Source organism: Bombus vancouverensis, chromosome 7 (genome assembly GCF_051014615.1).
Source record: "Bombus vancouverensis nearcticus chromosome 7, iyBomVanc1_principal, whole genome shotgun sequence".
Classification (NCBI taxonomy): domain Eukaryota; kingdom Metazoa; phylum Arthropoda; class Insecta; order Hymenoptera; family Apidae; genus Bombus; species Bombus vancouverensis.
The window spans coordinates 3,172,961-3,199,969 of record NC_134917.1 but is presented as its reverse complement, the minus strand read 5'-3'; the positions used below and the strand labels follow the sequence as shown (position 1 = coordinate 3,199,969).

The following is a 27,009-nucleotide window of genomic DNA, read 5'->3' as shown; positions in this document are numbered from 1 at the left end:
TCCATTTCGTTATATTTCTATTATTATGCTCGTGCATAATTCAATAAACTAATATAAAACAAAAAAACATTGTGCGTCTATTATTTCCTTATAAAACGAAAGAAACTTTTCGAACAAGCTAATACATAAACCAGGGATTAATCTATATCTAGAGATGCAATTTAAACGAATTCGAACTGCTTCGAATGCATATAAGTGGCGGGAAATTTGAATCATTTCAAACATAATTCCATACTTGAAACGTTTTTGTAAGAAGGTATAAATTATTTTGCGGTGAAATTTGAACGAATACAACTTGATTTGTTTCGCTACGCTTGCAAATGGCAAGGATGTTGATTCGTCAGGAATAAAAGTGCGATGTTGAAAGTAGAAACTGGCGTCAGAGTTGGTAGTTCTATCGGATAGTTTTTTCTTTGCTTTGCAAGGGAAATAGTTTGTGGTTTTAGATTTATAGAAATGTCGCCGAGGATACAGGTTTGTGGTGATAAATTAGTATGTTGCAGCTCGTCGGAGAATTGAAATGCAACGAGGAGGTTCTCGATTTTTTCCTACTAAAAGGTATCTAGTAGATGTTACTCGCGCACGTAGAATAATTATTCGCGTTTTCGCAACAACCGGTGGGAAACAACCGGATGCCGTGTCGCATCGCTGGCATAACAGAAATTTCTAACGGCTGAAACCGGGGATGCAGGAAAGTAAAAGGCTCATTCTTCTAGATCACATCGTGCATCCCATGATATTACCTCAGATCATTCTATTATCTAATACAATTCTCTTTGTTCAACAAGAATAAATTCTTCGAAATTTAGATAAAATTTTTATCTACAGATAACGTAACTTTTCGTCGATTATCGATCATTTTAAATTCTTGGAAATACATAATTAATCGAGTTTTTTGACATTTTTAGATAATTATTTTTTTTTAATGATTATTTATTCTTATGTTATTTAATCGACGATTCTTGTTTGATCGATTAACGCCCTCGCTATTTATCATTAGGAATATCGTTCGACTAATTTCAAAGTGGAGATCATGGATATTCTCAACTATGAAAAATATTCTTCTCGATGGAATCACGTAAAAGACATTCGAGCAAATATTTGTGGTTCGACTCTCAAGCGGAGCGCAAACGTTCGTACGCTCGGCTCGAATCAATGTATTTTTGAAGCGATGTAGGCGCAACAGGTTGGGAATGACTCCCACCTGTTGCAACCGTGTGCCAGGCCCACGCAACCGAGTAGCCTCAGCCTGGAATTCGATTATAATTTCACTAAACTACGTTATTCCTGAGGATCACATAGCACGTTACTATAGTCGTATGATAGATGATCGTTTCGGATTTGTTGCCGAGCTATCGTGACATTTCCATTTTTCGTTGCGGTGATCTTTCGTATTCGAGTGGTATTCAAAGCAAAGGTGAGCGTTTGAATATGTGAAATTTCATTCTAACTTCGAACTGTTATCGATGCAATTTGAAAATTTATCAGCTGTGAAATTTATAAATTAAAAAATGTACAAGTTTGAAAGTTTGATGAATTGAGAATGAGAAAATTTGCAAATGATAAAGTTTATAAGTTTGAATGCACCAAAATTGAAAGTTACGAGGATAAAAATTCAAAATGACAACAAACGTGTTCAATTTCCATGGAAGCGAAGACGATAAAAGTTCGCTCCTCGCCCTCGACCACGCCTTAATTTAATCATAGCGCGTGTTTTTGAAAAAAGAAAGAAGTAACGGGGAGGGGGAGGGGGGAAGAAAACAGAGAGGAGGAGGATCAACAATGCCGAGGGTGGTGAAAAAAGCAGCTAGCGGTTCCTTCTCGGTTAATGGGACGAGGATTAATTGCTTCTACACCAGGATGCGTATGTCTGGCCGTACGCAGATGCGGGTAGTGTAAATTGAAACAAGACACTATTTGAATCCGGCGCTGCACCATAACCGCGCCACATATACGATCGAACGTGCAAAAATAGAACAAACACTGTGAACGCGCTTCAAGCCCAGTGAAAGTATCCAATACAACGAAAAAATTCGTATAACGTGCGCGTGGAATAAAGAGCGATCTATAGATCGCAATCTAAAAATACATAATATAAACGAGATCGGTCAAATACTTTGCCACTACGAATTAGAAAACAATAAGAAACAGCCAATTTTTATATCCTTTTGCGTTCTTTTCCACCTTACAGAGTAGATATTCCTTTGCAATCTAATATTATATATATTTATAATATTAGATTAATAATAGAGAAGAGAAGGGCAATGCACGACGGGAAGGAACGACAAGAAGGAAGCACAGCAAGGAGGCAAAAGCCCAAATTTGCAATAGTTTTTTAGTCATTAGTTTTTAGTTTTTAGAATAATTAAGAAGAATAATTTAGAATTGATTAATTTAGAATAATTAGAAATAATTTAGAATAATTAAGGAAGTGTAGATATACAGGGTGGTTGGTAACTGGTGGTACAAGCGGAAAGGGGGTGATTCTAGGCGAAAAAAGAAGTCGAAAATATAGAATACAAATTTTTCGTTTGAGGCTTTGTTTTCGAGAAAATCGACTTTGAATTTTCGCTCGGTACACGTACGGTACGTTATAACGGATCTCACGCGAAAAACGCGTCTACTCTTCTACGCGAAAAAAGAAGCCGAAAATATAGAATAAAAATTTTTTTAATTTTTCCATCGAGACAACGATCTACAGTGAGATCCATTATAACGAGGCGCGATAAAGTGCACGCGTGCCGAGCGAAAATTCAAAGTCGATTTTCTCGAAAACAAAGCCTCAAACGAAAAATTTTTATTCTATACTTTCGACTTCTTTTTTCGCCTAGAATCACCCCCTTTCCGCTTGTACCACCAGTTGCCAATCACCCTGTATAAGAAGCGAAATAGGTATAAGAGATGTAAAACCGAAAGTTCGTCCAAAGCCGAAAAGCGCGGACTAAGCAATAATAAAAAAAAAATGTTAAATTACATACAGAGAGAGAGAGAGAGAGATTTTTCCATACATAAACTTGTTAATAAGCGATGTAAGAGTCTGTATGGACAAATTACAGATACGTATATACGCCACACATGCCCCGTCCTCACTGAATGCTTTCATTCCCCCTATCACTGTCATCATTAGTTCTATGGCGCCAATTTGAAATTTCGAGGAATACAATAAATAAATTTGAACGAAGAAAATAAATTCGTTATTCTATTATAAAATTATACATAACACGATCGTTTTGTTTATTCCATTATGGAAGAACTCATTGCAAAAAAGTACAATAATATAATTTATAGGTATAACACGAATTTGAGATTGTGAAGAGTACAACAAGCTACTTTTTGTATTAATAAAAAGAAAATTCTTTCGTTATAATTTGTATCTTATAGAATTATACTTAACAATAATTTCGCTATTTCATTACGAAGGATTAGTTACATAACGCGAAGTTCAAATTGCAAACAGAGAACATCAAATAAAGTTGAATATTTCTAAAAAGACAAATTGTCCCATTCCCGTTTTTCCATCATATAGTCATATTTAACGACCGTTTTGTTTCTTAATTGCAGACAACTACGTTACAAAAAGACAACGTCCTTTTAGAAGTAATTTAAATTTCTTCTGATTAGAGGGACGCAGCACGCGTTAATTGTTCTTCGTGCGCTAAATTCGTCTTCCTCGACGATGCAACGCTCTCGCTACTCGCTTTGATCCGCGCACGTTGTCCTCCGTACTCGAGGTTTCTTCACAGATGGAGACCACTGAATCAAGATGGAGAAGGAGCGAAGATACAAAAGAAGAGCGCGCGCGCGAGAGAGAGAGAGAGAGAGAGAAAGAGAGGAAGGTGCTTCTATACACGCTATTCACAAGAACGTACAGGCTACGAATAACGAGAAGGCAAGATATGCGCGTGCGCACGCGGAGAAAGGAAAAATCAGCGAGCGCGGTAACAGACTGTAATTTTACAAAGAAATAATTATTCGCGGGTAGATCCGATTCTAGTGGTTTGCCTTCGTACATAAAGTATATATATATATATAAGTTTCTATATAACACAATGTTGACCGATCACGAATAAACTCGTATCTTCATGCACAAAATTAAATTGTTAGTTTTCTATAAAATAGCCTGTGGCGCGAATCAGTTTTTGTATGAAATAGCCGGTCAACGATGTGTTAAAGCTTGTACGATTTTAATAATTGAAAAAGTAAAAAATTTGCTACCAGTTATTTTCACTGGTTTGGTATTCATTTCGCTCATAAGAATGCTTATGTATATTAGTCGACAGTGAAACTGAGACAGTAAAACTGATCAAAAATCATAATTTTGAGCCACATACATATGTATACCGTGTATCATACACATATGTATATAAATACTAAACGTTAGACATAAGTGAGTTAAATTAAGGAAAAATTAGAGCTGTAAGTCGTAACGTCCTAAAGTTTAACATACATTGTATTTAATAAAATTAAAAACAGTCGGATTGTAAGCATTTTCAAATTTCTGTCTATCCTTTAGAAAGGTTAATGGCTGAGTAATCTAGTCGTGACCCAGAGAAGGGGCTAAAAATACATGAACTTAGAGGAGAGCAGGAGAAGGACGTAGGAAGTGAATTTAGAAAACCAACGTGAAGAGATCGCGCGTTTCGATACGTCCAAATTTAGGAGGTCCGAGCCTCTGCGTCCAGCTCCGGTTCGCTTTCCGGCGCAGAGTACCGCCTACACGATTTAAGCCTCGTTAACGCGATCCTATGTGCACAGCAGTGTACGTTAAATAAATTGTAACTGCTATACGTTATTTCAACGTCTATAATCTTATTGAAGACGATTAAGCGACTGAAAGTCGCGATATGTTCAACTATTCCACAAATACAATGTACGAAATAACGAAAGGGTTAATAGCAACAAACACGTGCAATTCACACGAAATCATTAGTTACCGCGTCGATAGCAACACGCTTGGCACGTGCAGTTTTCTATGCCACATTGTGTGCACTGTCGTGACGCTTCCGTCGAAACAACCCTATTAACGACATTGCCTCGCTACGAGTTAGTTGAACTGTCCCCGGAGACGCGATTCTGTCACACAATATAAGATGAAAATCAAGAATGGGAAAATTATTTTGTAGAGCGGCTTCATCTTCGAGAGAAATGCTTTTGAAAATCAAAAAAAAATACAAATGAAGTTAAATTACCTAGTAATTTATTATATTACTTAAGATTTTGTTGAAAATGTTGCTCATTTACACGGCCATCACATAACATCTGTATCTAAACTAAAATGATAAACTAACCTCAAAATGTTTATTACGTTCGTTGTGTTCATTCCTAAATCTTAAAAATAAATTAGTAAGGAGGTATTGATAAATAAGTCCTGACATTGTACTCTGTGTATACGAAAAAACATAAGAGAGGTTTATGTTAAAACCTCTAGCAAGTTAGAACATATACATTCGATAAGTTTTCATATATAAAACGAAACATCCAGTATCAACTTGTTATTATGGCTTTTCGTTGTATTTTGAATCATAAAATCTCATCAGCTCTCTGATATTACTACAATTTTCAACATACGGTATATACCAAACTAAAATATCCACTAGGAACTAACTAATTTCCTTGTATGTCACATCCTCTGGAAAATGACTACGCATATCTCAATTAATCGTCTATTCGAATAAGCATGCGTAAGTTGATGATAATGGTTTCGATGAAAATGAACTAAGAACTACAAACGTACTATAAAGAAGCAGCATCTTCGTCAGAAAAATGTTGGTAGATTCGATGGAAGGGAGAACAGAGAATATGTTGTACGCTGGCGTGGACGGACAGAACGACACAGACAATTATGCCGAATGGAACAGCACGCCTCAGTAAGCGGAACTAAACGAGAACGGTACATCCTACGATCTGTTGCAAAAAGTTCCGAGCCGTTCCACGCTATCCGTTCACAGCGGGATCATTCTTGAGGGAGATATGTATAAACCAAGAGCGGAACGTTTTCGAGGCGCAAAGAAAACAAAGAGGCTCGTGTAGTTCTTTTACAGACAATAATCTACAATCTAGAATCTAGACTGTAGATAATACGTTGTCTATACAAAAAAATCTTATCGCGTATTAGAGATTCTTTATATAAAGATTATTAGTTTCCAAAGTGCAAAAACAAAGTTCGCTTTACTTATTAAATTCGCATGCGTAGTGGGTTGGAAATAATCGCACCGCACGAAAATCGTAAATCTTTCCGGGAAACTTTGAAGAGACAGTATAAGACCACTTCTGTCGTTCGAGTAACAGTAAACCAATAATTTAGCTCGTGTTTATTGCATTAAATCAAATAAAGATAATACAAATGTAATTCTATAACCTATTTTCATTTCATGACAGAATAGATTTGGTTGAAACATTTGTTACTACATACAGATGAATAGACTGCGGACTTTTATGTATTTATGAAACATCTGATGGTGCAAAAATACACAGAATACACAAAATATGGATAAATATGTAAATATCGAAGATATAATACTCGTTATAATTTTTAGTGGATAGGATAAATCTCTAAATTTAGGTTCCATTTTTTAAATTATATTCATAAAAATATGAATTTGCATGAATATCCGCAATCTACAGATGAGAGAAAACATAGTAAGATCTTCGAAAATTCACCAGACAAACACAACAAAAACGTACCTTGTCGAGGCACTTGAGCTCCTCGATCGGGTAGACCGTTTTCTCGCAGCGGGCGCACGTCTTGCTCATCTTCTACTTCTTCCTTCGTTTCTTCGTCGTCTTTCTTCTCTTTCTCTCCTTCACAGCCGCAGTTCCGCGTACGTATGTATCTTGGCCTCTCTTGTCTTCACGAAACACTGCGCGAACGTAAAAACACGTGTAACACTAACGACACATCCGCGCGGTCTTTCGTATCGGGACGATCGCAGAAAATCAGAGACAGAGCACGTACACGATTTGAGATTGTTTACGAATTTTCTCGACGACAACCGCCACGATTAAGAAAATGCACACCAGCAGAAAACCTCGAACTACACGGGTGCCACAGAGCCGCACCAAACTACACTGCCCTCTTGTTCTCGTCTAGCTACAAAAACTTCTTGACTGACAGTAATGGTGGTGTACCACGCTAATCAAAACGATAACGAAATATTTATATATATCAAATCTTTCCAAAATCTTTTCTGCAAGAAATTATTTATTTGGAAGACTTTAATTACGAACAAGTGAGATACTGATTTTATTATTCTTCGAAATGTTGGTTATAAATATCATTTCAAGCGTAGCTATCTCGAATGCAATGTGTTGGTAAGGTAGAGCAAGTCGAAAATATCTTGATAATTTAGGTTTAGAATTACTTTCTCAGATTAAATTTTTTTACTTTGAAGTATCTTTTTTGTGTGACGTTTTAATAGATAATGTGCAATAATTGGATATTTAATGATGCTATAATCGATACGTTTAATTCAATTGGGAAAGTTTTAAACTAGTAAGTGGTTTAACATACTGCGCTAGTCAATGTAACAACGTGTGCTATTTACGTCTATCAGTAATTTAATTTTCGTATGGCTAGAATTGAATGTAAGTAATCAAGGAATACGTATGATAATTTTAACACGATTATCTGCGTTTGCACTATAAATATGAGTAATTTTAAAACGTGACGTATATAAATATCAGCGTGACAAAGTCGGTATAGTAGAAAACTAATACGTTTGTAAAAAACACTAATCTGAAACAATTCGCTTCTACTTTATGTCACATCCTATTTATTATTATATATACTATGATATATTTACATATAACATTAATCTGTAATCTTTTAATTCATTATTCTTGATTTGTTACCGACACTTCGTTACTGTTCCGTCTTGTAGCGCACTCTATGCTACCATATCACAACACGTTTCAAAGTTTAAGATAAAGAAAATCCAATACTACATTTCAAACATGTCTAATTACGTATAAAAGATTATAAAATCATTTATTAGAATACACACCTAATAGTAATAAATTAGTTACATCATTAGATTTCTAGAATTACAGTTGTTGCTGACCTTTAAGAAACTGATAAACGAAACTGAAATCTTTCTTTGTAAATCCTTGAGCGATAATTGCCCTATAAATTTGATGAGCCAAGGATCCAAAAGGAATACTTGCTTCTACCTTAGCCGCGGCAGCCTGCACCAATCCTAAATCCTTGGCCATTAAAGTCACTCCAAAACCACCCTAAAATTAAATTCATTAAATACACCAATAAAGCAAATCTTAACAAAATAAAAGAAATGCAACGTAATTAAGTACCTCGTAATTTTTAGAGCTTGGAACATTGTCGAGGATACCTGGAACAGGATTATACAACTCGGAAGACCAACATCTGCCGGAGCTAGAGTTCACAATATTAGCTAACACCTTGGGATCTAAACCTAACCTAAAATACAATAACCAAATGAAACAGTTATATTTATAGTGTAGTATGAAATACAAACTGCGCGAGTTACTTTTGTCCGAGATTAAATGCTTCAGCTGTACCGATCATGCTAATAGCCAAAAGCATGTTATTACACAATTTTGCTGCTTGGCCCATACCCACGTTTCCACAATGAATAATCCTAGATCCCATGGATTTTAAAAGAGGCTTGGCAAGTTCGAAATTTTCCTTAGAACCTCCAACCATGAATGTTAACGTTCCATCCTTAGCTGCGTTTATACCTAATTGGAGTTAAACGAAATGACATTAACACGTGCTCAAACATATCTTCGCATCGTCCATGAGTATATTCGATCATCTATAACCACATCTAACTTTTTACTATTGTACCTCGTTGGTCACATTATTCAATCATGTTTTAAGTCACATGTATACATAAAGGATTTTTCTAGATAGATTTCGCTCAGAGTATAAATAATACAAGTTGCCTAGATTTCCAATTTTTATGTACGGTAGTAGATTTTATTTTTGAAACAAGAAATTGTTTATAGTTCAAGTAAACAGATTACGTCTATTAAACAGTTATAACATCCGATTGAATGTGTTTTATTAATATGTAATCTTGGGCAGAAACTTGACAGAAATATAGTATAGAACGCGAATTTCAAGTCGTTTAAATAGATAGAAAGAGAAAAAGCAAAAAGGACGCAAGCAAGAAAGAAAGATGTGGGATATACTCTATAATGGTAGATCTGGAGCATCTATGTGCAACAATAGGTACTATTTTCTCTGCATCTAACTGTAGAGTGTAAACACGCTGTGGATAAAAACAGCTTAAGAATTATTAATACTTTATTATTTTTTTCCAGGTGAACGGAGTCGCTTGCGACTCATGGTTCCTTGGAGACTTTTGTTCCTTACGATGAACGAAGAACGTTGCAATAAAAAAATTTTGATCTTAAAAATCATACCCAAATTCAATTTTTCACGAACTTCTCTTTCAAATTTTCATCGATTCAGAAGTGTAGATTTACTCCACGCTGATTTATATACGTTATTCACTTTTCATATACTCTGTCTTGTTTCCTCGTGCACTTTAAAACTTTTATTAATGCATATGAATTTCACGATCTATTTAGAATTACCTCCAGATACTGGACTGTCTATAAAATTAACGCTCATTTTTTCAGCCTCCTTCGCCAAGATTTGAGATACAAACGGATCTATTGTGCTGCTGTCGATCAGCAGAGTGCCTCTTTTTGCTGAACTGAAAGTACGAAAAAAGAAAAAAGAGACTCGGGTATTTCTTTTTTAAAGATAATACGCTTGATAAATTGAGAGGAGGATACTTATTTACCTCAATAAACCATTTTTAATGTTATAAACGTCCAGAACATCTTGATTAGATGGCAACATCGAAACGACTACTTCGACGTCTTTTACCACTTCAGTAGGATCCGAAGCTCTGTCAGCACCTACCTCTGTCAAATTCGACACAGCTGATTCGTTCACATCAAAGACAACTAGTTTGTGACCCTGTAACATGATATAAATCAATACATTCGATTTTAAATGAATCTTTAGATAAACATTATTTGTTTGCAAGTATGCATATATGGAAAATTTCAGCTTTTTCAAGTGGATTTTTCTTTTGTAAATGAACATAATACAGAAAAAATGTAGGAAATATCTATAGTAAAGTTTCGTAATTGTTATATAATTACTTGTTACATAATTTAATAGGTGAAGCCATTTTCCATTTATGTCTTATTTCTTGGTTTCGCTTATTTTTCACAAAATTACGAATTTGCATAAATATAATAATGAATAATTTACGTTTCGTAGAATATTTCTCGCCATGTGACCACCCATGTTGCCCAAACCGATGAAACCGACTCGAGAAAAACATCGTTTCCCTGCATCACACGTAAGAAAATAAACATATAAGGTAAAAATTGATTTCTTATTGTCATCGAATATTTTTACTATAAGATAAACAACCTGCACTAACACAGATAACAAACTTCTGCAATGAAGTAAAAATACTCATTGTAAAAATGCTTATATCACAATACGTTAAGAGAATTGATAGTTATCATTGAATTCTGTCATTATACACTATTATCATGCACGATGGTCATATAAACAACTAACTATATCACGAAACATCACATGTATTCGAAAAGTATAGCACTGCAAAGTAACAAGGTATAATATTTTCGTGGGTAAAGTTCAGTTTTTGAGCATTCGGCACAAAATTCAACGAGAAACTAACCAAACAGCTTATAAATGATGTTTACCATAAACGTGTTATCGACATGAGTTCAGCCTAACCTTATCGTATAGATAAATATTTTTTTGTCAGCTGTGTTGTACTAGAAAAAATATATATAGCTACTATATTATTATAATATGCCTTTTAAAGACACTGTATGTATTGCGTAACGAAAATAATATAACAACGAAAATGGAAATTACTTTCTCGTAGGTCGATTTAATGTTGCGTCAAGTTCATGCCTTGTCGTTTGTCATTTAAAAAGTAATTGTATGCTGTTTTATATACGTATTTATTTATTTCATACGAGTGAAAGAAATGAAAATATACCTTCTTTGTTATTAGACAATCATCTTTTTCCTGGTAGTGCATTCAAATATCTACTTGATAACGAACAAAATTTATTTCATTGTGAAGATGAAAACTTTAAAACGATTCGTTATGAAAGAACTCTGCAGTATGGTTTTTTATTTTAGGAGATAAGCATAAAGTCGGTGCCAAAGGCAGGTGATTAAATTTGCATAATGTTGTTCGGAATCCAATGTACTCAAAACATGGGCATGAAAGGAATTAGAAAGAAGCACGTATTTTATCGAAATTTTTCTACAATAAATCCAGAAGTGCATGCATCAGCCTCAAAAGTAAATCAAACCTTGATGCAGGGAATAACAATACAGTGATAATTCGGACAAATATATAGATCGTCTTATTCAGATGTTTCTATCGATACTTGACATGCGACATAAGTTTTTGATGCTATCTGATTTTTTTTTAAAGAAGCATAACGATTTTCTTCTGTTTTTGCCGTAATTAATTTCATTAGTGTTTTATTGCTACTTGCGATCTAAATCGTTCCAGCTTTGTTGATGTTTGCACGTGTGTGTGTATGTGTGTGTATTTGTGCCGACTAAGAACTAAGTGGTTCGAAGGACCACCCTCGTTCGAAAAAAACACTGTATGTGGTTGACCATTTAATAGAAATATTTACAGAATACTAGGAGCTGTCCTGTGATCGTGCCTCACGTTGTGTGTAATTATTCTGTATAAACTATCTTGCGCGAGTGTTCTATCAGTTCGATGTACAGATGATTCTAACATATGAAATTTCAACCGTTCGAGTCGTTCGGACTGCCTTGAATATTTTATAGATTCTAACGACGAATAGGAGGAAAAAATGGCTTTGCTCCTTCCTTCCACAGCCAATTTCAGGAGGATGGGAGTAGGGTGCAAGCGATATTGTATTTGATAGATGGCGTTTTGACAGCTTAGGGAATTTACATGGTTTCGTTTGCTCATGGTCACTGAGTATCGTTACGATAACTTATACGTTTATAGCAAATGCACCGCAGGTACTTGGAGATCCAATAACCAAAGGTTGGGAGCTTAGTACACTAAAAAAGAAATATTAATAGTAACCTTGTCGATTTCTACCTGCAAGTCATGCTTGTTGTAATAATCAGTATGTTATCTTATCATTTCCGATAGAATAAACAATAAGTAATAACAATAAATTACAAAAAAAAAATCAATATCATTTCCTGTATCTTTATCAGTGCCAGTACTATCATTCTTGCATATCTAATTGAAGAAAAACTTTGCTTATCTCGATTTTAATACTAATGGCCTTACAGTAATTCGCTTCTGAACCTTCATATACAAAATTTATTGTCATTTAATAGTACTCTCATACAATTAAAAAAATTTGCTATTTCGTAAATGAAATGTAAAATACGATAAAAAGCATTTTATTGAAAAACATCTGCAAGAAAAAGGAGGTAATATCTTGTACGATCCATGTATAATATATTGCTTAGCACCGTACTTTTTATTGCTTTTTACAGAGTAAAAAGTCATGGACATTCTTAATAGCTTCACGATAACATGTTTAATGATACAGATATATGTAGCTATCGATCAATATTTAATCCTTTCAGAATTAAATTTTTCCTAGACCTTGGAAAAAATTTTTGGTCAGTTGGGAGCTCATAGTACAATCTTGTCAAATTTTTCGACTTTTATGGATAATAATATATTCTACTATCGGCTTGGCAACTAAGTAATTATGGATTTTGTCATTAGGTGGCAGTGACAAAATCCGCAATCACTTAGCTGCTAACCCAATAGTTAGAAGTAAGTCACATCATAGTAAAAATAAACTTGCTATTGTATGACGATTTATCATTCTTGCTATGAATCTTCAACTATTAATATATTAATAATATACGAAGAAGACAAAATTTTATTATTAATTTAAATTTCAGTTTTATCGAAAACAAATACATTTATCTCGTGTAATCTAATACATTTAATCTAATATGTTTAATTAGTTGACGGTTAATTAGTTGTTGGAATACAATTAAACAACGTATAACAATTCAGAATTTACTTTCACCTTTAAAAACATCGTTCTATTTTATATATATTTCATGAACAATGCGCAAGATATGAAAAACAAAGAAATGCCGCGACAGAGATAACAAAGAATATTCCTCATACCTGATATTTAATGTTATTTTGTTAGATTATCTTCTCACACACGAGACATCGAAGAATACTTAAAACATCGTCAATTAGACATCAACGAAGCTATAAGCTTTGAAACTCGTTTATAATTATGTGTTTTGTGTCCACCATGAGTTGTAATTCTGTTTACACACTTTTTTATCGTCGTTTTTATCTGCCGTCAAACCACACCCTTAATTTACGTTTGTGTACAATAGACCGCTCAAATTGCACGTATCGTCGTGTTCAGAAGCTTGTGTATATATTTACGTCATCCTCTACGTCGAATCGTACTCCCGGCAACCTAAGAGGAGGTCACACTCAGGTTGGCCCTACGTGGACACAGAGAACTTGGCAAAAAAAGGAGACGACGCTGCACTACACGGAAAACACACGATTTGGAGATTAAACAAAGGGTTTCCTTGACTCGCGAAAAGATTTGTGCTTCCTCAAGAAACGCCATGATTAACTCTTAACGCTCCGACTTTTAATTGTGAATATCGACCGGCAACTTCAACTTATTCTCATCATACTTCGATTTGCAAGTTTTTAAATATCAAATTTTAAAGAGTAGAGCGCCGCACATCGGTGGTGCTAGAGAGGCACATTTGTAGAGTTAAGGTTAAGTTGCGCGCGAAATAAATTAAATGGCGGGAATGCCTCCGTATAAATAATCGTACGAGTTCATTATGAAGGTGTATTCGTTGATTTACACATTTGTAGCGTATATTTTTATAGTGATGGCTGATAGAAGAAATATCTTCTTATCGAAGGGAAAGTCGTGGATTGCAGATGAGTATTTTACGAAACTTATCAAGTTGTCGTTTACTTCTTCTGGATGCTGCAACGTTTTCTTAAGTGGTTAGTAAAAATAAATTATGGGTTTTATTTATGTTTCTTTACTTAAATTACTTATAAATTACGAATATAATTTAAAATTATGGAATTTTATTTAGATACGACTGAAGATTCGGAAACATTGTTCAGTCAATTCAGAAGCATCTATCCATCCAATTACCTCTTGAAATCGAACACGCACGACTGCCACGAATTCTTTTTGTTGGGATCAAGCGAAGAAGGAATCATGGAGTCTATAAAAAAGTAAAATAAGAGAATCATGTTGAGTGTATAAAATCTGTTCCGTTTTTAATAAAAATGTAACTGTTTCATTATAGAATACCGTTGCTACAGTGGAATACAGAGATTCTGATTATAGTGAATAACGATATTTCCAATGATTCTCGTCTATTGAATAATTCTGTGTACGGAATTGCAAACATAAATATTGTCTCTATGTCGGGAATGTGGATACTATCGAAAGACTACATAAAACCGCGAGTCTTTACTAAAGTTGACAGGTAATACATGGTGATAAATAATACAAATTACGATAGAACTGCATTTACTGAAAAGAAATGTTAATTAATTCCTATTATGTAAATGAACCACAATAGCTAATAGAACGAATGAATAGATGTATAAAATAAGATGTATGTATATAACAGCAATTACAAAAACAAACAGTTTTACATAAATGAAGTTCTACCGTAAGAAGAAATTGTAAATATCATTTCAATGTGTGGCATTATCATCTTCTTTGTTAAAATGCAAAGATACAAGGAAATCCAGATAAACGACAAGGTAAACTTTCGTGGTAGAGAATTACAAGTCTGCAGCGATTATATTCCCCCTATGACGTACTTAAACCATACAATTCAAAAAACGATTAATGGTGTACAAGCAGAAGTATACACAATGGATAGTGGTATATAAATAAATGAATCACATAATTTAATGCAACCTTTGCCATAAGAGCTGTAAGATATATTTTTAAAATACAGATTTGGATTGGGACGGTATCGAAATGCGGTTGTTTCTAATAATGGCGGAAAAATTAAATTTCACGTGGACTTTGAGAAAACCAGAGGGAAACTACACGTAAATATAATGAATATAATCATTCTTGTTTTCATTAGTTCTTTGAATTATTTGTTATTGTTCATTAAAATGAAAAATTGTATTAATTTAGCTTTAATTTGCTTTTAACTTCATCTTAATTTGTTAGATATGGCAAACGAATCAACGACACATATTGGACGAGCGGTATAATGCAAATGATACGTGATCAAAAGGTACACTAATTTATTTATTATAGAAAATTAGTTAAAAATCTTTTTATATTTATCCCGTGTTTCTGCAGGTAGATTTAGCGTTCGCCAGTATTTGGTTAATATTGGATCAAGAAACATTCGTACAGTTATCCGAACCTTGGTACCAACTACATATACATTTTTTGGTACCTCGTCCTCATCGAACCACAGGCTTTTTGGCGCTCAAAAGACCATTCTCAGAAGAAGTTTGGCTCTTACTCTTATCTGTATTGCTTCTACACAGCTTCTATACATACGTTCGGACTTGGATTGATCCCAAATTTCCAAAACGTAAGAAACCATAAAAAATACTTTTTCCCATATATTTCATCGTCATATTAACATCTTATAGATTCCAAAATACTATAATTCTTCAATCATGTTTTTTCATTGCATATATGTATATATAAATATATATAATATATATTTATATTTATACAAACCATTATTGATAATACTATCCCTTTGCGGACGGGACAGTTCGAAGTCAACCGTACCGTAGGGCCAAACTGCTGCCGCGATAGTCAGTAAAATTGCCAGCGCACATTTCTGCATAGACGCGATTCTCCACAGGATAAATAAAATGACATGCATGTGAGTCTTTTATATATACGCATATATGAGATATATGAATTTCTCGACCATAGCGAAGCGTTTACGTGGGGCACATATATGAATCTTCTGACTCTATCAGTTGTTTTCGTCAAACGCATATATGAGTTCCTCAGCCAAATTGATGGTTTATGCAGAACGCATATATGCGACGGTAATCCACAAAGGGCTATATCATTTATACGAACCATTATTGATAATACCATATAATCCATTTTTGATAATCTACATCATTGAATAAAGAAATAATAAACATACTCAGGAGTCAAGAAAGAGTGAGTTTCTAAAATAATCTTTTCAGGATATCGTAATTTTCTAATTATCCTAACCGATCTGATCGGCTGTTTACTAAACATGTCGGTACCGAAGAGTGTCGGAACCACGATGAACAAACTACAGATTCTTTTCTGGCAGATTACGGGCTGGTTAATAATTACAGCTTATTGCAGTAGCCTTGCAGCTAGACTTGCGAGTTCAAGCTACGAGGACAGGTAACACAGAATCGAAGTGTCTAATTATCAGACTACTACTATAGTTTCGCTTTAACTGGTCTCTGCTTTTACTAATCGTATCTGTTTTTGTTGAAGTAGAAATAATTGCTCTACACATCAGTATATGATTTTGATAATATTATTTAATATGCAAAGTAAGTACGTAATTATGGAAGTACATTATATATACTACAACCAGAAGTGTTAGGATACACACTCTCTATATACACACAAACACACACAACATATAAGGTTGCAGAGTGTTCGGCAACAGGTGTAAACAAATTTAATGGATTATTCTTGAATCTAAGATAAGATAAAAATCAAGAATAAAAAAATTTGTTTTTTAATTATTGGCAATTAAAAATTAGTCGAAATATCCCTGTACGCGAACAAACCTCCTTACACGAACGAAAGTAGGGCAGCGTAAGCAGCGGGGTGCGCAAAAATCCTCAAATCGAACGATACATAGACAGCAACTTACCTTACGTAAGTCGTAGAGAATAAAATTATGACATTTCAAGCCATAAATCATCCTGCACGACGTTTTGTAAGAAAGAACGTAGATTATACATTACGCGTGCCTACTCATTAAACTGCATAACAGCATATCAAAAACCGCCTGATGGAATTTTTATATATATCTCTATATATCTCACGTATATCTATACATCTCTAATAACAACACATATAAACAATGTTTATACAATTTTCATACACGTACCGCGACCATGTATGTATACACTAGGTTATATTTATTGCAAACTTTACTAAATTTCATAAGAAGCAAATGAGGATGTCCACTGTGCAGATAAATTTAAATAAAAAATCATAATAAATATTTTTAGGATCGATACCATCGAACAATTTGTTCAAGCAAATTTGCAATGGGGAAAAACGGGTCAACCACCTCCGTTCGCCGATTTCTTCGACCTCACGGTACGTCATTTCAATCAAAATGATAATTTTCCAAAATTCACATTAAAAAAGAAAATACATTTGATTTAACTAGAATCCACATGCAGCGCAACTGCCAAATAGATATCGTCAAGTACAAAATAGTACACAGTTAAGACAATTCATTATGCAAGGTAATTACGCTATTCCAGGAACAATTATAGACACCTTTTTTTTTCCAACCGACTATATATCAAACGAAGACTTAAAGGTATCTATGCATAACTATATTCCACATATGTTTCATACATGCGTTGAAAAAGAATATTCAAGTTAAAAATAATATAGTTTATAATAGAATTACAGATTGATGAGAGAACCTGTGGGACACTTTTATGCTGTTTTTGCCGTTCAACCATGGCTTCTGAAACCCATAAACAGGGTAAATTACGATTCTCAGTATCAAAACTCTACATAAATGAATATGGCAGGAGAAAAACATGATGAGTGCAATTTCTTTAATTTTTTTGTTTTAACATCTCTCTGCAAATTAAATAGGAAAATTTTAATATAACATAATTGGAAATGGAAATAATTTGATAGGTACAAAGGTGGACAAAATTTCTTTCAAAATTATTGGTAATAATTGAAGTCAACGAATTTTAATGCAAGCGATATTGTAACATTTTTAATACTGTAATTGTTTTTTCGACCAATCGCGGGGAGACGAGCTCGCGAGGAGGGACATCAACGGGAGTCGTAAATTCCCATTACGATTATAGCAATCGACACCGCGAATTGACCGATCCCCTGATTTCCGTTAAGATAATAGGGGTGGTTGAGTTAGTATAACACTGTGATTCACAGAATTATAAGGTTTTATTTCCAACACTTAAGTTACACTGTTGAGTAGATATAATTCCTTGATGACAACTTGTCGCCCGAAGGTAAAATAAATATGCACGCTAGAGCAAGATTCTTAGACTTGAACTTCGTACGTTAGTGGACGTAGCACCAGAGGATACTTAGTAGAGGACGTGAGTGTTCGTGCTCAGGCGTTAGATTTGGACTTAGTTGGTGAGTTTTCTAGCGGTGTAGAAGAAGTAGTTGACCCTTTCAACGGTGTAGAAAAAGTTTGACTTGACTCTCCTGAGGTCGTAGGAGCAGTAAATTACAGTGACGATGCTGTGTCGTAGGAAAACTCGTGATTGGTGTGTCTAGCGCACGGGACCATCGGATTTGATCGTGACGATTTTGGCTAAGAGAATGAGGGAAATGGGCTTCGTTGTTAATTGGTTAAACGAAGGCTGGCGAACTAGGAAGGGTCTTAGCTGTCCTCGATAGAAAGTTGTTATTAGGAAGCATCGTACACGGGAAAACACAACTTTCCTTTGTCAAGCCGTAGTTTTACCTTTAGAAGGTGATTTAGAAAAGATATTTATTCTGTCTGCAGGACCTTAGCAAGCAAATTAATGGGATTTATGACGAGGGCTTAAAGTTATTGAGGGTACGCCGTAAGAAGGAGCGGACGTCTGCTGTCCGTCGGGCCCACGGTGTATGACCTGGTCCAGGTAGAGAGTCGCCAGGCGTAACAGTAATATTATGACGAAGAATATTTTGAAGATCGTGAAGAAAATGGAAAACATATGTTTAGCTTCAAAATCGAATATAACTCTCACCCAAAAGTCTTACGTAAGGCATGATATTCGTATGAAAAAGGAAGCATACATATATAAGATATCAAAATTATAGAAATTAGGATTACTAGTGGTTTCTATCCTATATGATAAATTTATTGATAGATGGATTTATTTACGGTGGTTTAAACAGGAAACGATGGTTATTTAATATGAGCTTAATGCAGTAATGTGATATAACTAAGTTAATTCACAACTGACAATTAACAATTAATAACTCATAACAATTCGCCAACTAATGATTAACCAAGCCGCAATTCACTCGCAACTCTCTCGACTCAACTGACGACTCGCAACAAATGAACTCCTCGCAACTAGGCTCTCAATTAACAACTGACTATTAATCGATTTTCTTCCTCAAGCCTCTCTTTGTCATCCTCTCGTATCTCCACCACGCACGTGTTGCGTAATCGTCCGCGATCATGATCACATACGTCTTTTTCCGGGTATTATTTGACTGAAGGACCGAGGACATTGATGGACCGCTCGGCTCATTGAAATTTCCTGTCCCTTTTGACATTTAGGCTTTCTTGCAACACTGTTCATAGTTCACCCGATATTTTTTAGGTAATCCACGATACTACACATATATGTACGTATACTGTACTGACGTATTGATAATTTTATTTAAAACATATGTGTAATCTGAAATTCATGATCTACAGTAAATACCCAAGTTTTTGTAAAAGTAAGGAATATCCTAAGATATTTATGAGGAGGATCGTATAAAAACAATTTTGATAATACGGAATTGATTGACGGTATAGTGAATTGTAAAACTATTTTCTATTCTATTCTATTTTATTATTTATAATTTTATATTATTATTTATAAGTTTAGTTTATTTACAGATATTATATGAAATAAAAAAATTACGTAAAATATACCAATATTATATATGCTAATATTATTCTACATAATTTGTTTATCTCGTGTAGTATCTATAAATTTTAACGATTTTTTTACTCTGTATCTCATAAATATGTATCTATAATAACTTCCATTTTTTCTTATGTATACAGATCATTCTCTGGTTAAAGGAAACCGGTATCGTTATTTGGCATTTGCGCGATGTTATTCGCAGACGGGATAGCTATAATCTACGCGAGGTTCTCGTGGAGCACGATAAGTACGACGGACACGTGCAAGTTCTCGGATTGATGCCGCTCGGCGCTGGATTCTCCTTGTTACTCGTTGGCATGTCGATTGCAACGTTTGTATTTTACTTGGAGTTGAGACGCACTGCTAAAACTACCTCTGTTAGCAATCGTCTTCGCGATATCGATAAAAAACACGATGCATAAAAATTCGATTTCACAGATGACACAATCATAAACATACAATAATGTTATATAATTGCTAGATCATTGTACAAATAAAGCAATCTCGTCATCACGTTGTTGTTGACTATTCTAATCTTCACAAGAATGTGCAATATCTCAGCATTAACAATTTGAGGACGAGATTTTGTTGTCATTTCTCGACGAAATATGTATTATTGCAATTTGTACGTTTAAGAATTTCGAAAGAACAAAGACCCTTAAAAGTTTAGAAAGTAAATTGTAATCTAGACTCCGAAATATTGCACAACAATAACCGCTGAATGTCATTCATGGGACACTGAACATCGTGTATACATATGTGGTATGCAAGCACAACCAACGTAGAAATATAGTGTGATCGTGTAGTAGCATAGTCGTGATTTGAATACATCTGCTTACTATTGATTCCAATAGAATAAAATAGATAATACACAGCTGAATAAAATAATATAAAATAAAAAATGTTTTGCGTCTATTATTTCCTTATAAAACGAAAGAAACTTTTGAAATTACATCAGCACGATAGTAAAAACGAATCTGAGTATGTATAAAGAAATTACAAGATATTAATATATAAGTTACAAGATTTAGTGAGATCATTATTGGAATTTGTTTTGTTCTAAGGAATAAAAATGTGAGAACTTTTGTTAGTAATTTATGATGCTCAGTCTCGCGATCTAAAGGTTAATTTAGAAAACGCGAAATTTCCTTCAATATTTATAATAGTATACTTTATACTATTATAAAGCCGATCGTCAACGCTCGAGGGTCAGCCAGCGTAGTTCCATGACTTACCTAATAAACAGTACTAAGAGTCCTTCACATTTCAGGCGCATGTAAGTGCAATAAATGACGCTTTGTGAGCGAATATGCTGATTGGTCATTTTCTTGCGTTGGGTGAAAACCAATCAGCGTCCGTATTTCGGAATCTCCGCTTCAGACTATATTAGAGCTCGACATGGCATCTGCAGTTTCGTTTGTGTCGTTCAACCGTGAACATCAACTAGGAAGTTATTACATATTCGAGAGAGAGAGAAAGTCTCTTTATTAGAAACAATTGGTATAATCTTATTCGTGATTTCGAGTCAATAATATCTTCTCCACCAGAGTAAGTTATAAATAATTAATTCTCTTAACCTTTCGAGAGAAGAGTTTCATATAGTCTGATTTTTACGGTAGCATGCCCACTGGAAGTGGAGCATTTGAAAAGATAGCAGCCTCACCTGCTTATCCTGATTCATCAACATCTCAAAATATTCGTGGAGACAAAATTGTTCCATTAGTCGCAACGATCAGTTGACCGCCTTCCCAACCATACCCGACTCATCAACGTCTCCAATTATTTGTACCATTACGTGGAGTGAAGTGAACGTTCGTCAGTGAACAGTCACACGGGGGTTTTTCAATTGTAAGCAGCATCGATATGTGTTCGCGGACAAGTATGATATCGTTAATCATTCGTAATGTTCCATCGTATATCGTGTCGCATCTGTTTCGTAACGTATGATTATACACATTCGTAAGCATTCGTAAATGTCATTTTAACCGAGAAGGCTACATTTTCAGGCTGGTTTCAAGTTTCAAATTTTATCAATGTAATTATGACAGTCGTATGTCATTCCAGTGTTGATACCGCTAGCTTCAAAAAACGTGATAAATTTTGGTGATACAGATGCAATATAAATGATATAGGCATTATTAGACAACAATCAGCAGTCTCTTACGTTTTGATTTTTGAGAGTTATCAATCACAAGTTACTCAGAAACTACATTTATCGATAAATCAACAATGCGATTACGAAATCAGTTCCGTCGATGGAAGTATTAGTTCAACATCGCTCTGCATTTCGGTAGTATTATATCCATAAAACTAAGCAGTACGCTAACTGACAATGACCGGTTTATAAAGTACGGGATAAGAATTGTTATATAGATTTAACGACACGGAAGTACAATAAAGCTGCGCGCGCAATACGGCGTAGAACAAGAGAAAAGTAATCTTCATTGCCTGATAATTTATGTAACGAGATTTTTGTACAGTGTCCCGGTTTTTTCAGGAAAATGATATTAGCATATTGTACGAATGAAAATAAGAAAAAATGTTGCATAAATATAGACACAAAAGCGCTTTAGTAAAAAGATTAGAACGAAAGTAACTGGTCAATTTTCGTTTAATGTGGGTCTACGTCGATTGTATTTTTCTAATCTGTTTACTCAAGTTATGTTCATAAATTGAGGTTGTGATAATATGACTGGTATTAACACTAACAATATTGACAGTTATTAAGTTGTATGATCTCGTATCAACATGCTACGAGAGTTTCCCAATAGAAAATATGCCAATATTTATTTTATTTACGGTTTCACACATGTAAATGCTTTACATGCTGTACGGGAATATCGACGAAGACTTCTCAATAGGAAAGTAACATACAGTTTAGGAGAGTTCATGGCCGATTATGTGAAAGCGGATCGTTTCATTGTGTAAAATAAAAGCAACAATATGTACATGGACGTGATGAAAATCGAAATCCAAGGATTTTGAAAGTTTGTGATGATAATACGCTGCAGAGAAAGCGTTCACCGAGCTTTCTATAAACTAAGAATACTCACAGCTACTATTTGGTGAACGCTGCCTAGTAATTACATTGCGTAACAGGAACTTTCGTTCATTGATTATGGAAAGAGCCAAAATCGCACTTGTGTGTACTCCTTGAAGATAATAATTTCTAACTAAACATTCAAGAAGGTATTTTTAAAAAGCGCAATAACCATTAAATCCACGCTCTGTTCGAAAAAGAGCATATTAACGCTAATTCAAATTTAATATGTTGGAAGGAATGTGTAACAATAAAATATTTACTTGGGCCTTACTTCCTACAACAGCGATTAACTGCACATACTTTCTTGAATCTTTTGCAAGATGAATTTGATCCAGAATTGGCAGGAAACATGCCACTATTTTTTCGTTTTAAATTTATGGATACAATTAGATAGTTGCGCAACACATTATGTTGTGGAAATGTGGTTAAACGAGAATAATTCTTACAAATAAATAAATCAAAGAGGACCAGTTACTTGACCTCCAAAATCCCCAGATATCACACTTGGTTTTTGCTTATACGAAACAGTGAAAGGTTTACCAGATAAAACTTAATTCACGTGAAGAGTTAACGCAAAGAATTTTATAGAAATTATAGAAAACCAAGAAAATATTGGCAATGTAGCAGATTCAATTTTTTATAGACGTCGATTTTGTATTAATAAGAATGGCCGATACTATGAAATGGAGCTAATGAAAATAAATATTATCTGTTGTTATTTCGTATCTTGTAATTTTTTAACTAAGCTCTTCAACTTAGGTTTATATAACATCTTTTTCTTATCTTCACTCGTAGTAAAATATGTTGATATCGTCTTGTTGAAATAATCTGGGACACTTTGTATATTGTAGATTTAAATAAAATAGAACCTGTAACGAAGCGTTAAAATACAGTGAAAACAGTGCCGTGTTGAACGCTGTAATTTTCTATGCGAAATCTTTAATTCTGACATTATTTCAAAGAGAACGTTTTATTTAGCGAAGAACAATGAGGACTAAGACACACATCAACGACGGTAAATATTTATTTAAATACTTGTGTATTTGTTTTTTCTTCTTTTTTTTTTTTTTAATTGTATAAGTAATACATTCCTTTCATATCAACACAATGAAAGTGGATTAACCGTATTGTTGAGATGACAAATTTTTATCTGCTACTTTAGAAACTCATAATTACTAAATGTTCGTACCTGTTGTTAGCTCAACCGGCAACAGTGGACGAGCATTTTCAACTGATCTTGCACGATAGGGAAATTATTGATCATGACTTCGTAAAAGTGACACCGGATGATCTACCTGAGTGGTTCGATGAAAAGTTATTCAAATTGTGAGTAGAAAATTAAAATAAATAATAAAATTTCCCTCGAAGTGTAAGTGATTGTGACAAGCAAAGAAAACACATAAGTAATTAATGAAAATTATAATTTTAGAGGCCAGGAATATTATAACGGAAATTTACTAGGATTTGGAGCTGCACTTGCGTCAGGCCTGACGGTGATATTAGCCGTTCCAGATATACTCGAGGTAATTTACATACTAACGCGTTTTAATTGAAATGGAAAATCAATTAGTTTTTTCTACATCAACAGCACAAGAAAGTGTCAATTAGAGTAAATTATTCAGATTTTAATCACAACCTATAATTAAATACCTAACCTCTCTATAATTCCATTTTTTGGAGGTTCTGCGTTGTCAAATCTAAAAATATTCTTGCAAATCAAATATTCTTTCAAAATCCGCATATTCGATCAAGGTAACCGACGAAAACATCATAAAACCAAAATAGAAATGATAATTACTGTGTTGCTCAAGTAAGGAATATATTTTTATTTTCAAGGTCCTTCTTTTCACCAGGCAAAATGCCACGATCAACTCGTCTTACAAGCGATTCTCCCAAACGCTGCTACTCATGTATGCGCTCTTTCACTCGGACATGCTCGACCCAAATTCGAAGTGAGTTTCAAAACATTCCATTAAATATCGCATAACAATATTCGATGGAATCTGTGATATTAAATCTGCTTGAAACACTCCTATTGAAGATGGTTCAGCGCGTTGAACGTAATTCGACAAAAACACGCGAAGGTCAGTAAAAAGCGTGTTAAGCAGAATCTCCATGGGATATACCAGAAGGACATGGCGATCACGCAATTCGGTTTCTTAGGGTACGTCTTTGTGTGTCCCGAGAAAATTGGACTGGCGTACGCTACTGAGGAGCAGAAGATAGGTTTTAATCATTTTTGGCAAGTGACGGGTCACCTATTGGGTGTAAGCGACAGGTAATAGGTTTATAAAATATACAAAGCAAAACTGGAAATTCCATGATAAGAAATGGCTCCAATTGTTGCGATCTTTTTAGGATAAATATTTGTAGAAGAACGGTGGAGGAAACGATAGAACTATGTAGAAGAATCCAAAATGAAATATTGGTAAAACATTTAGAAAATCCGCGTCCGGAATTTTTACAGATGATGACAAATATAACGCATGGATTGTGGTACGTCGATTTGTCAGTAAACGAGGACGCTTTCCTTGCTCTCGCATACAATCTAACGGGAATAAAATGTTAGTACATTTAAGTATATTTTATTTACTTTTATTAGAAAGGCGATACTGAGCTAATTTTCTTTTTTAGATATAAAGCCCATTGGCTGGTACTCTTATTTGAACCAAAAGACTCGTGAATTGATATTACAATCATGTAGTAAGTAATTGCTTTTTGCGAGAAAAAGGAATTAAAAAGTATGTAGAAATTATAAGATAATAACAGCATAAAATACATCAGATTCAATAGATTTTGCTTATAAATCGATCTTGAAATTTAAATATTAAGTTGCGTAATATGTCCTGTCGCGATTCTTTAAATTCTTAAATACATGTACTTACTCAGTAGTTCGTGCGGAACCTAAACATCGCATTTGTCCATCATACCAAGTTTTTTTAAATGCAATGTAATCGATTTGTGTGAAATGTGTGATATATTGGTAATCTCTCTTGTTGAACGTCTTAGATTTTGTCCAATTAAACTTGCTATTTTATTCATACTAATTGTTATCGGTCTGCCACTTCGTTTTCGATCTTCCAAGTTGTAGCCTCTATTATTATATTTTCTAATTCGTCTTTAAGTAATACGTTTGTTATCGCCATTATTATCACCATAAATATCACAAATTCTTTTCTTTAGTTGTTCCGCAATCTCTTTCCTAAAAATAAAAAGCCATCAAATGCTGAAAATGAATACATTTCAAAGATGCATTTTTCTATATCAAAACTAAAGAAGAACTAATCGATACTGCAGATAAAATACTTGCAAAGCACACTTAACTCAATATCTTTATGCATCCCAACTGTTATAAGCAACAACTCCAGATAACTATTACACAGGACTATTACATGGCTTATAATTATCTAAAATAAAAGATTTCGTACATTCCTATTCGATACTTTTTTAACAAAATTGTTTTACAGATATACCGTTCATTGGCTGGGTGATACGACAAATATTCAATTTAATACTCGCAGTGTCTTACTGGATACTAGAATATTATCCACTGATACCAATGTTAGCATTTGGGAGAAATAATGCACAACTTTGTCTGTATTCAAAAAATTAATATTATTATAATTATTGTAACATAGAAGATGTTCAGCAACAGGTGTAAAAAAATTTAATCAGTTATTTGTGAAACTAAAATAAGATGAAAATCGAAACTGACCAAATTGCATTTTTGACTTTGTTCTTTAATTATTGACGATTAAAAATTAGTCGAGATATCCCTGTGTGTGAGCAACCCTCCTTACATAATGAAAGTAGATTAGCCTAAGCAGCGGGTTGCACAGGAAACCTCAAATCGAACGATACATGAGTAGCGTTCTCACATATCTCACATAAGAAGAAAATTATGATATTTGAAGACGTAATATGCACGATGCTTTGTAAGAAAAATCGTAGATTTAACATTATACCTACTTACTTATTAAAATCCATAACGGCATATCGAAAACCGCCTCATGGAATTTTCGAGTA

At 34.2% G+C, this 27,009-nt stretch overlaps 4 protein-coding genes across 20 annotated transcripts in view; 2 read left to right on the top strand and 2 right to left on the bottom strand.

Moving 5' to 3' along the window:
• Positions 1–7,095, bottom strand: part of LOC117164616 (LIM and SH3 domain protein F42H10.3) — a 42,444-nt gene extending 35,349 nt beyond the window's left edge. Inside the window, exon 1 of one of the 2 annotated variants that reach the window (XM_033347757.2) lies at positions 6,685–7,095. In XM_033347757.2, the coding sequence (XP_033203648.1) occupies positions 6,685–6,753 (69 nt within the window). In that variant the 5' untranslated portion in view covers positions 6,754–7,095. The remainder of the gene's footprint in view (positions 1–6,684) is intronic. The other variant, XM_033347758.2, reaches the window with a different exon arrangement.
• Positions 7,096–7,755: 660 nt separating this feature from the next.
• Positions 7,756–10,714, bottom strand: LOC117164617 (3-hydroxyisobutyrate dehydrogenase, mitochondrial). The gene is made up of 7 exons (XM_033347759.2): positions 10,436–10,714; positions 10,271–10,350; positions 9,792–9,970; positions 9,580–9,701; positions 8,505–8,715; positions 8,308–8,434; positions 7,756–8,232 (listed from the first exon to the last, which is right to left on the bottom strand). Exons 1-7 carry the CDS (start codon positions 10,482–10,484, stop codon positions 8,044–8,046), a joined length of 957 nt encoding a protein of 318 aa, XP_033203650.2. The 5' UTR covers positions 10,485–10,714; the 3' UTR covers positions 7,756–8,043.
• Positions 10,291–20,453, top strand: LOC117164644 (Ionotropic receptor 68b). Of its 8 annotated transcripts, XR_013058775.1 has the most exons (14): positions 13,005–14,072; positions 14,168–14,312; positions 14,387–14,569; positions 14,825–14,976; positions 15,053–15,149; positions 15,277–15,343; positions 15,412–15,652; positions 16,275–16,464; positions 17,313–17,403; positions 17,477–17,632; positions 17,720–17,803; positions 18,815–19,053; positions 19,626–19,819; positions 20,081–20,221. XR_013058775.1 is itself a non-coding variant. In XM_076619942.1 (13 exons), exons 2-13 carry the CDS (start codon positions 13,952–13,954, stop codon positions 20,360–20,362), a joined length of 1,809 nt encoding a protein of 602 aa, XP_076476057.1. In that variant the 5' UTR covers positions 10,291–10,382; positions 13,950–13,951; the 3' UTR covers positions 20,363–20,453. The 8 variants fall into 8 exon arrangements, 5 of the variants coding, with proteins under 5 accessions (XP_076476057.1, XP_076476056.1, XP_076476058.1 ...); XM_076619942.1 differs by lacking the exons at positions 18,815–19,053; positions 19,626–19,819 and adding an exon at positions 10,291–10,382 and having other exon boundaries at positions 13,950–14,072; positions 20,081–20,453; XM_076619941.1 differs by lacking the exons at positions 18,815–19,053; positions 19,626–19,819 and adding an exon at positions 10,300–10,382 and having other exon boundaries at positions 13,430–14,072; positions 20,081–20,453.
• An 883-nt stretch (positions 20,454–21,336) lies between these two features.
• Positions 21,337–26,756, top strand: LOC117164642 (uncharacterized). Of its 9 annotated transcripts, none has more exons than XM_076619838.1 (10): positions 21,343–21,488; positions 21,560–21,788; positions 23,967–23,998; positions 24,183–24,309; positions 24,413–24,506; positions 24,820–24,935; positions 25,025–25,261; positions 25,342–25,547; positions 25,618–25,686; positions 26,451–26,756. In XM_076619838.1, the coding sequence occupies exons 3-10, from the start codon at positions 23,971–23,973 to the stop codon at positions 26,594–26,596; spliced, it is 1,023 nt and encodes a 340-aa protein (XP_076475953.1). In that variant the 5' UTR covers positions 21,343–21,488; positions 21,560–21,788; positions 23,967–23,970; the 3' UTR covers positions 26,597–26,756. The 9 variants fall into 9 exon arrangements, with proteins under 9 accessions (XP_033203690.1, XP_076475955.1, XP_033203687.1 ...); XM_033347797.2 differs by having other exon boundaries at positions 23,962–23,998; XM_076619836.1 differs by having other exon boundaries at positions 23,835–23,998.
• Positions 26,757–27,009: the final 253 nt, after the last annotated feature.